General features: G+C 49.0%; 1 protein-coding gene across 1 annotated transcript in view; it reads left to right on the top strand.

Moving 5' to 3' along the window:
- crim1 (cysteine rich transmembrane BMP regulator 1 (chordin-like)) overlaps nt 1-12500 on the top strand; it is a 108474-nt gene that overhangs the window by 65614 nt on the left and 30360 nt on the right. The window contains exons 6-7 of the mRNA XM_062522289.1: nt 8630-8812; nt 10515-10712. Coding sequence (XP_062378273.1) covers nt 8630-8812; nt 10515-10712 — 381 coding nt within the window. The remainder of the gene's footprint in view (nt 1-8629; nt 8813-10514; nt 10713-12500) is intronic.

The following is a 12500-nucleotide window of genomic DNA, read 5'->3' as shown; positions in this document are numbered from 1 at the left end:
CGTTAGCGTCGTGCTAATCGCGTTTTGTTTGGTGGCAAGAGGGATAGAACTGTGCCCCTTGTTAGTTCTGCCGGGATCTTGTGGTTCCTGTACGCAGTAAATGGTACAATTCCAGAGGCCTAGAGGACAATCTGAAGAGAACATTAACAGAAGTTCTCTAAGGTGGAACTGGCCTTAATTGTTGTACAGTATGAAATCCTCAGAGGCAGAACCTGCAATCCTCATTTCCTGTTTGTCCCTAAGGTCTCCTTGGCATTATAGCTTGGACGTTAGCCCTCATTTGTAAGTCACTTTGGATAACGTCATCAGCTAGTCTTTTCCCCAGTGTATCTTTCATGTATCACACGCACTGACATTAGTTAAACCACTCCGCAATGATTTGCAACTGAATGCCTGTCGTCACTTATCATTTACTGGCTAGACTATATGTCAAAACGCATCTTGTTGTGTTTAGCTTTGATTCCATCCAAATGCTGTCTACAGTATGTGTGTGTGTGTGCGAGATCTATGTGTGTGTGTGTGTGTGTGTGTGTGTGTGTGTGTGTGTGTGTGTGTGTGTGTGTGTGTGTGTGTGTGTGTGTGTGTGTGTGTGTGTGTGTGTGTGTGTGTGTGTGTGTGTGTGTGTGTGTGTGTGTGTGTGTGTGTGTGTGTGTGTGTGTGTGTCTTTCCATGATTTATTTTGTAAAGGGTAAACAAGAACCTCTCCTTCCACAGGCCACTGTACTGTATCTAAGCATGTGCTTGGGCCTGTGTGAATGCTGAAGGGTGTGTGCACACAGGGTGAAGGCATGACTTTCATTTGGAGACAGCGAGTGAGTGTCTGCGTTTGTCCCTTGAGAGTTCAGTATATGAGCTATTCCTGACAGCGTGGGTGTGTGTGTGTTTAAAGGGAATGTGACGATGTTTCCAGGAAGCACAATGGTGTTGGTGTGCTCTTCATGTGTCCCTGGAGAGGGAGCATGTGTTTCTTGAACAGCAGGCTTTTCTCTCTCTCTCTGTGTGTGTGTGTGTGTGTGTGTGTGTGTGTGTGTGTGTGTGGGCGCGTGCACGTGTGTGTGTCCTTACATACTTAATGTGTACATATTTCCATGTGTGTTCATGTGTGTACATCTCTTCAGACCAAGGACATTGGTAAGCTTCAAGCACATATGTGTGTCTAGGCTGTGTGTGTGTGTGTGTGTGTGTGTGTGTGTGTGTGTGTGTGTGTGTGTGTGTGTGTGTGTTTACGTAGCGTGAGTGGTTAGGCTGGCCATTAAAAGGCTGTTGGTCCCCTCGGGCACTCTGAGTGGGAGATTTGGCACAGATTTGTGGCGATTGCCCCAGGGTCACGGCGCAAAAATGAGGCCGCCACACACATGCGATTATCATCGCCATGGCAACAGCTGTCGTTTTTCGCCTGATTGACAAGCACGCGTTGAGTCGGTCGAGGATATTGAGCTCTTGCCTCGTGCATAAATGAGAGAATCGGGCATTAGAATGGGCCAAGGAATACCTGTATTTGTCGAGTGTGTGTGCGTGTGTCCGTGTGTGTGTGTGTGTGTGTGTGTGTGTGCAAATGCTGCATTGAAATGCATACGGCCAAGGAGCCTGGAGGTACTGAAGAACTGGGCTCTAAAACCAGATATATGAAAAAGGGCCAACTCCTTTGCCCCTGAAATAATCAACTCCGGCTCTCAGCTTCAAGCTCCTTCTGTCTGAAACACACACACACACACACACACACACACACCATTAAATGGCCCTCCTGGCCATTGGGCCACACAGGTGTTTGCCTGAGTGGTCCTGATTGATGTCACCTGATTGTCTTCACCTGAAACCCAGACATCAGCGAAGCCGCGGCGGCGCCTGGCAGGAGTCTATGGAGGTGTCCATGAAGGTGCTTTTGTCCCTGGCCCACTTTAATTAGGAGCCTTGTGCTTGTGTGGGGAGATAGAGAAAGAGCACCGGAGAGAGAGAGAGAGAGAGAGAGAGAGAAGGAGGGAGAGAGGGAGCGGTGCTGGAGCCCTGCCGTCTGGCTGGGTCGGACCGAGCTTTGTGGGATTACGGCTGAGCCCTCGGAAGGCACGGCTGGCGTCATCCATCAGGGCCGACCAATTCCTCGGCCCCGGGGCTGGTGATGAGAAAGGCGGAGTGGGTTGAGGAGGGTGTGTGTGTGTGTGTGTGTGTGCTTGTGGGGTGGGGGGGGGGTGTGTTGTGGGCACCTACCTTCTCAGGAGTCTTGTGTCCCACTACTCGCACACCCCACCATAATTATCTACTCGCTCTCGGAGCTCCCCTCTGAACACATACACACACACACACACAACACTGAAACAGTCTATTGTCTTTTTTAGGGGAAAACACAAAGATGCCTTTTGTGTTGTCTTAGGTACACAATTTGATGTAGTGTGCTTTTGTTGTATTTTCGGTCATGTGGGAAAATCTTGTTGCTTCTGTGCCTGCCAATCTCGAGCTCCTTTGAGAGAAGGGACATTTTTCGCTAGGGTTTCTCAAGTAGCTAGGCACGCTTTGCTTCCCCCCAAAAAAAAATTCTCGGGTTTCATATTTGTTTTGCTCTTAGAAGCCTTTTGTGGCTTTTGGAGGCCCCTCTCTTATATTTTGGAAGACACATTGAATGGCTTGGTGTTTTGTCACGCCAGGGTTTTGCAGGCAGTCGTCTAAGCCTTGAGAAGGGAACAAAACAGAGCGAAAAGCGTCAACACAGCGAGCAAGCAAGGGGGGAACAATGTTGCAGCATTCTGGAACAAGTTCCACGTCTTTTCCAAGACTTTTCTTTCCCTTTCCATTTGAAGACAATAGAGCGACTTCCTGGTTAATCCTCGGCAATGGATGCTGTTCAGAGAGGCAGTCGGGGAGTGTGATCTCTGCCTGAGAATTGGCTTCCCAGAGATCACAGCGCTTCAGTGGCCCAAAGGGAGCGATGCAAGTAGACACGCATACAGTCACACTCCCTCACACACACGCACACACACACACACACACATCAAAGTGCACACATACAGACGCTGATTTTATTTTATCTATGTACCTGATCTGTTTAACGCCAGGCATTATAGGCATAAGAATATTGAGTCGTGCCCTAGTGTCTTGGCATTGTGGTACATTGTGGAGGAAGACGATTCAGCCTCGTCACAGTCAGTGACAGTGGCAGACGTCAACAGAGCCTGGGCGGAAAACACCAGGTAGCTCACACCAACAAATAGCAATAGTTACAGTTTCCTGAGATCTGGAAACTCCAGCAGTAAGATACTGTAGCAGAGTGAAACTCATTTCATGAGAGTCATGCCTAGAGTGACACCTCTGAGTGAAACGCCTTCATTTAGTTCGTGAAGCGAAATCATGTTCCGATATTTCTGATACGAGGCCAAAACTGACAGGTCATTAGCGCTAACCTAGCAGGAGAGGCTGTCAATTTGGATTGAGCTTTAGACACTCGCCAATGACGTGTCCCTGAATGAAGATTTCAGCTCCGTTCAATTAACATGCTGTATGTTGTCAACAGTGTGCTAGATTGTGCTTCGACTTGATCACGAAGGAGACCTGACAATAAAAACACCAGCCCGCTGAAAAGGAGACACTTTTTGTATCGCGTTGTAATTAATTAGTATTAGTTTTGTCGCATTAATTAGCTCGTTGAGAACATCTTGCTTCAGAGGAGCGCCGTGGAAACATTTCAAACACGACAGACACCCAAACCACACACTGCAATCATCACATCCTTTCAACGGACAAACAGGGCAAAACAAAAACCAAACAAAAAAAAATGCTCTACGCAAAAAAAAGGAGATGAATTCAAAAATGACCCCCCTCTTTCCCCCCCCCCCCCCCCCCCCCTCTCGTCTCTGAAGCTGAGCGATTCATGCAAAGGCTAAGACAAAGGCTGACGTTTATCGAGACTGATGGTTGGGAAAATTGGATTACGAAATGAAGTTACAATGCACATACTGTTTTGCAAACGCCCAGGCTCCCCGTTTGGCCGGACACATCAGTGGGTGAAGAATGGCCTGTTTGCAGCTGCCTTAACTGGCCCTGGCGGAGTCCGCACCCTTCTCCACCCTTCTCCACCCGGGGCCCGGGACCGATCGGTCATGTTTGTTAACGGTGATGTCAGGGCCAACGGGCAAAATAGCCGACTTGGGAATTAAACATGTGTGGGATGGAACAGGAAGGAAGGAAGGAAACTCTTTTGTGTGACTGGAGAGAAAGAGAGAGAAGAAGATGATGAAGAAAAAGAAGAAGAAGAGGAGGAGGAGAAGGAGGAGTGGAGGATGCTCCGTGATGATTTGGACTGACGTCAGTGAGCAACAGATGTGCTCTTTCAAGGGGTCACGCGGATGGGGGGGAAAAGGAAGGGAAAGGAGGAATAGAAAGAGAAGATAAAGAAAATAGAAGAAAGAAAAACAATTTTCAGGCTGTCCACCCTAAAGACAGACAGCCTGTCATTGTCCTTGATGCCATTTAGAGCGAACAGCACGGGACCTTGGGAGTTAGAAGGCACTCATGTGTGTTCTGCTCAACGTATGTGTGTATTTGTTTGTGTGTGCACGTGTGTGTGTGTGTGTGTGTGTGTGTGTGTGTGTGTGTGTGTGTGTGTGTGTGTCTGTGCGTGTATATTTGTGTGTGTGTCTGTGTGTGTGTGCGTGTGTGTGTGTGTGTGTGTGCGTGTGTGAGGATGTCTGCTGATAACCGCCTCATTTATAAAGGAGAGTCACAGGAGAGCGCTGCGTCTCGGGGCCCCAGCATGTAGCGTGTGTGTGTGTGTGCGGGGAGGCTCCAGAGCGGAGGCGGCCTCAGTCATCGCTCACGCCCGCCGGTAATGAGTCGGGGGCCCGCGCTGCAGTGCCCAGGAGCCCCAGCCCCAGCGCCGCCCCGGCCCAGTCCACCCTCGGGCCCCCGCGGGCACCGCTGGCTCCGCTGCAGGACGCCGCTAATTAACAGACGACCACCCGGGAGCTAGCGGGAGAGAGAGGGGGATGTGCAGAGGGAGAGAGAGAGATGGATGGATGGATGGATGGATGGATGGAAGGAAGGAGAGGGAGAGAGGAAGCACTCTGGTGATGATGAGTTGTCTTGTGAAGCGGCAGCCGGACGCCCACGTGGTGCAAAGAGACGGCAGACCGCGCGCACGCGCGCGCGTGTGTGTGTGTGTGTGTGTGTGTGTGTGTGTGTGTGTGTGTGTGTGTGTGTGTGTGTGTGTGTGTGTGTGTGTGTGTGTGTGTGTGTGTGTGTGTGTGTGTGTGTGTACTGTATGTGTGTATGCGTGTATGCGCTTGGGGCATTAAATTAGCCCTGCTCTTTTTGTTCGGCGTCTCTTTTTGTCAGTTGGAATAAATGAATCTTTGTTAATGACTTCTGGAGACAAGCTGCTTTGTCAGAATCGGAATTGTGCTTGACCTCCCTTGAACTGAATTGAATTGATTTGAGTTGAATACAATTGGACTGAATTGAATTGAATTGATTTGAGTTGAATACAATTGGATTGAATTGAATTGGATTGGATTGAATTCAACTGAACTGAACATGTTTGGCATTAGGGAGGTTTATTTATATTGCGCATTTCATACACACAGCCAATTAAATGTGCTTTATGGAGACATCAGAGATGAGCGATAGAGAAGAGAGAGAGAGAAAATAGATGGGAAGTGACAACAGAAAATGGAGGTGAGAAAAGCAAGGGATTAAAGGGATGAGTGGCAAACGAGTGGATAGAAAAGAAAGCAAGCGGAAGAGGCAGACCGATAGGTGTAGTTGAGGATGGAAGAGAGGGAATAGAGAGATGGGGTAGGAAAGATATCAGGGAGGGGGGGACTGGGAAAAAGAAAGATTAAGTGGCAATGGAGCGAAACAAGGGATATCAAGAGGGTAGAAGAAGAAAATGAAAGAAATCATGGAGAGATAGAGAAATTGCCTCCAAGACGTAGCGAGAGAGTGAGAGAGAGAGAGAGAGAGAGAGAGAAAGGAAGAGAGAGTGGAGATTGGGGGCGGGAAAGTAAGAACAAATCAGGGAAAGGTGGCCAAAACTCCCCTGGAGAAATGTGGCCCATCTCCTCTTCTCTCCTTTCCTCTCAGTATTCTCATCCCTCTCTCTCCCCCTTCCTCCAAATTCATTCCATTTCCCTCCTTTAATAAGGAGCCCGAGCCCAAGTCAAACAGTTTGACGGCCGGCACAAATCCGTTCTTTATATGCTGTGATTCATTCCACGTTTGACCAGTCTGTCAGCTCCGTTTGTCCGGGGAAAATGTGAGGCTACTGCACCGGGAAATGGGACGTGGTGTGATTCCGCACATGGATTCATCTTGATTATTAGCGAATTAAAGGACACCTGGCCTTCCGGCTCGCGCCTGGCCTTTCTCCCGAGATGGATGAGCGTTAATCACCTCGGTGCTCGTCTTAAGGCCACTGCCGACGTTAAGGCCGCCTTGGGATCGATAGGTTGTCTGAGAGCTTGTCTTGCCGCTGTTCGAATCTCCCCGGTTGTTTCTCTCTGTCGTCACCGTACGGTTTCTAATATGACGGTCGGCGCGTTTCTGTAAGCCCGCTGCGCGGGTTACACTGCGTGACGACCCGTTGATGGAGGGAGTCCATTTTTTCTGGTTTCAGAAGACAGTGATGTGCTGTTAGTATGAGGGGACACTGAGGCTGTCACAGCTCATCAAGCGGGGGGACGTCTCGCAGGGCGCTGTTGACGCCACCCGTGAAAATCACGCCGAAAACATGTCACAACATAAAACAACACGAGGGATGATCCGGAATGGGATCTGTGGCGGTTCAGAATAGATGAGAGAAAGGAGAAAAAAAGCATCTCGCGACGTGATTGTGTGAAACATTTAGCGTTTCAGCACAGCTGTCAGTCGGCGATCTCCTCTCGCGGGGGTGGCGGCGCCTCCGTCACATGCACAGGGTCTGAGCGTCTCCAATTAGCCGCAGGAAAACACGCACGGAGCCTAAGGCGGGAGGCTAGAGGACTCTTTGATTAAGGGGGGGGGGGGGGGGGAATTGGGACCACATCCCTCGTTGGCACCCGCCTTTGGTCGCCACGGCGTCGGCAGTGCGGTCGCCCTCGCCTCGCTGTGTAATTCGCTGAACCGCGGCTAATTGACAGAATTAGCAGTTGGAATTAAAGACCTGGCTTTAGCGCTGGCCGTCTAGACCCCCGGGGTAATTGTCTGCACAAAGGAAGCCAATGCTCTGAAGGCATGTCTTTCTTTTTATTCTCTCGCTCTCTCTTTTTCTCTCCCCCCCCCCCTCTTCCCCCTCTCCTCCCTGATGGATTCTGTCTTTTTAATTCACTGAATCGAAGGCCGTTGTGTCTTTTTCGACTGCGGGCTTTTCAGCTGGTGCAAACGTGAGCGGCTCTCCAAGGTCGGCGCGTGGCGTGGCCTCGCCGAGGAGTTTGAGGCTGCCGCGCGCGATGAGGAGGAGACCGGCGTAGTCGAGGAGGAAATGGAAATCTTCCGTGCGCCACAGCTCGAGTAGTGTTCTTCTGACATCGCCGTGTGTGTCAACCCCAAGCTGGAGACCGGGCGAAAAACAAGTTGCTACTCGACAAATCTACAAACTCGGACGGAATCTCTGTCCTTCATTTTTATCTCTGTTTATCCTGTGCAGAGGTTTTCAAATGTTAAAAAAAAACATTATTTTGCTTTTGTCGGGGACTGACTGATTGCGGGAATTTTTCCAATCGCTCCTCAGGCTGCATTCTTCCAAGTCCAATCCTGCATAAATAAGCGGACTGGTTCTTGGAATCAACAAATGAGTCTTCCCTTGAGAGCGGGAGAACACACTGCCGGCTGACACATAACCGTAGGCATCCAAACCAGTGTCTACTCAAAAGGTGTTTTCTTTTTTTCTTTCTCCTTTGCACCTTGCGTTTCCATGGTGACCAGGAAGGATCAGTTTGTGTAAATGTGTCTCCTGCTGGAAGACCTCATATGAATCAGCTGTGCCAAAAACAGTTCATACGCTTTGCACAGATCATTCCAGTCTCTGTGTGTGTGTGTGTGTGTGTGTGTGTGTAAGAGAGAGAGAGAGAGCAAGAGAGAGAGAGAGAGAGAGAGAGAGAGAGCTTGTGTGTCTGTCTATCTTTTATGAGTAATACACATGACTCAAAGAGTTCTCAACAGTAAATAACAGCCACTGGGGGAATAATTACTGACCAAATGGAGTGAGACAGGAAGTCCTTAATGAGTGAATTGTACCTCACTTCCTAAGGTCAGCGCAGTGCTGCCATGGTCAGTTTGGACGCTGCTACGGTGATATGATGCATGCAGTGCACTTAAGGTCAATGAAATATGATTCAATGCTGTAATGCCATTCTAATGACCATGGCATGCCGTTGTCTTGGGATTGGTATTCCTGCAATAGATCACTCGATAATAAGCCAGGCATCACACAATGTGTTCCCCATGTGAGCTGGAATCTGCTTTTTGTGTGTGTGTGTGTGTGTGTGTGTGTGTGTGTGTGTGTGTGTGTGTGTGTGAGAGAGAGAGAGAGAGAGTGCACACGTTTTATTTCTCCCTAAATGAATGGGAGTTTGGTCCTTGACTTGACAATGGAGGCTACCGTATGTATGAACTGTATGTAAAGACTCGCTTAACCTCTCTACTTGCTTCGCTCCGCTCTCTCCAGAGACCAAGCCGGCGTGCACCTTCAACGGGATAGAGTACCAGGATGGGGACATGTTCCGCATGGACGCCTGTCGCTTCTGCCGCTGCCAGGGGGGCGTGTCCGTCTGCTTCACTGCCCAGTGCGGCATCCTCCACTGCGAGCGCTACTACGTCCCCGAGGGCGAATGCTGCCCCGTGTGTGAAGGTACACACACACACACACACACACACACACACACACACACACACACACACACACACATATATCTACACTCTCAAATACCTATGCTAAATACTGCTATCCATGTGTGAGCACACTATCAACCCTAGATTAGGTTGTTTACAGTGATTCCTCAGACAGATACAAACACACAGAAATCTTTTGCAGCAGTCGTGACTGAAGGACAGGCATGTAATATCTACAGTATTTCTGCCTTTAAAAAAGACATATGTTCGTCCGTGACCCCATAGATTATGGGGTGAAAGAAACTATTCCCACACATCAGCAAGAATATTGATTGTTATCCATTTCCACTTATCCATCTCTAAATACATTACGCCGATGATTTAAGTTCCCCGGCTCACAAGATGAAGGACAACATAACTCGGTGGGGAGGAAACTTAGTCTCACTGTCTGCCTTATTTACAGCGATGGAAGCCGATGCATTGCAGTCAGCAGCTAAACACTACTCAGCTTCTTATCGACCAGAAACATCTTTACAGTTGGGGCTCAGAGCGGCAGTGTCATTGCTGCAGACTCCGCAACAGCAGCCCGTGCATATGTTCTCAGAAATCAATGACAACATATCGACGTGAGGTGGAATAAGCTACCAAAAGTCTTGCATTGTAAAGACCAAAGGGAAACTTGACTTTGAGTCTTTGTCCGGGTCTCCAAACTTGTTTCTGTCTGTGTGTGCTTTTCAGCCTTGTATGCCTGGAAAGAGTGAGAGAGAGAGAGAGAGAGAGAGAGAAAACAAAGGAGGGAAAAGTCAAGACATGAAGTAGTTTCTGGTCATTAACAGGATGTGCGTGTCATGGTGTTCTCTATGGTGCAAACAGACAGCAGTCACCTTCAGGGTATTTCTGAAGGGGGGGGGGGTGGAGACTCCATCTTAAATGATTCCTTCAGTCAGTGGTTTCTTGCGCCATTCTGACACGTCCATGATGTAGCTGTTTTCTGTAATCAGAGCAATCCATCAGGCTGCCAGTCAGCCTCGCACACAGCAGTAGGCAGTCCACTCACACACACACACACACACACACACACACACACACACACACACACACACACACTATCTCTCTCTCTCACACATACACATACACACACACACACACATGCACAGTGGGCACATAGAAAAGCCTGCATGAGCAGAGAAAGGCTGTCCTCACATTGAGATCCAGCATGGCATGTACCCACTCACAGACACAAACGCACACACTTACAGTACAGTACACATGTGCAGGCAGGTTGGCACACATTTTCTCTGTCGCTGTTAATTTTAATGTTAATGTGATGTTTATTTATGTCACTGTAAGTCAGCCAAGAACCATAAACAAAGACATAAACATGTAATGGCTCTCTTGTTTCTCTACCTCCACTATCTTACTCTCTCTCTCTCTCTCTCTCTCTCTCTCTCTCTCTCTCTCTCTCTCTCTCTCTATTGCTCTCTCTATCTTTTCCTCTCTCTATATCTCCCTTCTTTATCGCTCCTTCTCTATTGCTCTCTCTTGAGTCTCAGTCTCCTTTCATCTCCTCCTCAGTTCTATTCTATTGGTCCAGTTGTACCACAATAATAACTCAATAGTCTGTGTGTTTGTTCTCTTTCTCTCCCTTCTATCCTTCCCCCTCCTCCATCACCTCCATCACCCTCTCCGTCACACACCCACCCGTGCTCCTCCTCCTCCAGACCCCATCTACCCGGTGCTCAACTTCGCCGGCTGCTACGTCAACGGGCAGATCCTGGCGCACGGCGACCACTGGCGCGAGGACGACTGCACCTTCTGCCAGTGCGTGAGCGGCGATGCCCGCTGCGTGGCGGCCGCCTGCGGGCACAGCTGCCTCCACCCGGTCACCGTGCCCGGCGAGTGTTGCCCCGTCTGCGAAGGTAAGCCCCAACCCCCCCCCCCCCCCCCCACACACACACACACACACACACACAGTCATAAACACTCACACACTACATGTTCTCCTACACCACTGGCCCCGGGACACTAAGACTTTGCTGGAGACTTTGCATGGTTCCAGCGGCCATGTTGAAGCAGTGGATGGGAGGCGCATGACGTCGGTAGCCGTTCTCGGGAGCGAGTGCTGATCATCTGCACAGACTGCAGTCGGCTTCATGAAGTGTATTATGATTTATTGATGTAGAAAAAGTGCATTTTGTATGCTGACTGGTGATTTAGTATGGCTGATGGTGGTGGTGGTGTGTGTGTGTTTGTGTGTGTGTGTGTGTGTGTGTGTGTGTGTGTGTGTGTGCAGCGCGAGATTGCTTTATGCACTACAAACGTGGTCAATGAAAGACCGCGGCGCTCTTTGAAATCCCCTAAATACGTGGTCCATCCAGCCAATAGCCCCCTATACATTTCATGCCTGGCACATATTGAAGCTCTATGTCTGAAAGGCCTCTCTGCTCTTCTGTTTGCCATTAAAGTGCTCTGTATGAGAGCTCCCTATTTAGCTGTCATTATAGCGCTTTCCAAGCAGCTTTTAGCCACTTCAGCGTACAGGAAAAAACGGGCAACCGCTGTGTGTCTGAATGCGACTGCGCCTCTAATTTGTTGATGCGTACACCCTCATTTCCTCTGCCTGTCCGTGCTTAGTTTATGCCCGCAGCTGATAGACAGTGCGTCCACTCGACTATTGATTTTTGCCGCGAAATCAGTACGCTCCATTTTGTCGAATAGACTAACGAGCTGCCAACTGTAATGTGTATTTAATGTTGGCGGGAGAGGACTCTTGTGCTCTTTTAGTTTAGTTTATGTTTATTGTCCTTCATGGGAGCCAACACATGCTTAGATCCCTTTGTGGTTTTCATTTTATGCGTTTGTAGTTTGCTATTTGCCATTCCGTTGTACCTCTCTCTCTCTCTCTCTCTCTCTCTCTCTCTCTCTCTCTCTCTCTCTCTCTCTCTCTCTCTCTCTCTCTCTCTCTACAGCTTTTTCTTTGATTGTATTGCTTCACCCATACTACACCCATATGCACCCCCACCCTCACCCCACCCCCTCATTGAAAGCATCCATCTGTTTGTTATTGAAATTAGTCTCTCCACGTGAGTCTGCTTTTTCCGGGTCACCTGTTTTAATCAGCCCTTAGGTCGGGCAGTTTTTTTTCCCCATTTTATTATTTTTTTTTCTCTGTGAGTGGGGGCCTGAATTTCTCAGCAGGCATTAAATCGGACAGCCAAAAGGCCTGATTGGGACCTTTGTCTCGCAACAGCTGGAGTAAATCTCTATCAGGGCACGACCAAATTATTCTGTGAGCATCTGTGTGTTCGTATGCAGGCAGGCGTGTGTGTGTGTGTGTGTGTGTGTGTGTGTGTGTGTGTGTGTGTGTGTGCGCGTGCGTGCGTGTATTGTGTGTGTGTGTGTGTGCGCTTATATATGTGTGTGTGTGTGTGTGTGTGTCTGTGTGTGTCTGTGTGTGTCTGTGTGTGTGTATATATTGTCTGAGTGCGTATGTAAGTGTTTGCATTTTACTGTGTGTTGATGTACTGTGTGTGTGTGTGTGTGTGTGTGTGTGTGTGTGTGTGTGTGTGTGTGTGTGTGTGTGTGTGCCCCCATGATGCTTGTCCCTGCCCGTGTGGCTGTGTTGTGTATTCCCTCTAACACCGTATTCAAATTTAGCCCTGTCACCCCTGATGCATTTTTCATATGGCTCCTCCAGAATGGTGTTA

Source organism: Sardina pilchardus, chromosome 20 (genome assembly GCF_963854185.1).
Source record: "Sardina pilchardus chromosome 20, fSarPil1.1, whole genome shotgun sequence".
In the NCBI taxonomy this organism is placed as follows: Eukaryota; Metazoa; Chordata; class Actinopteri; order Clupeiformes; family Clupeidae; genus Sardina; species Sardina pilchardus.
This window is presented reverse-complemented; position numbering and strand designations above follow the sequence as displayed.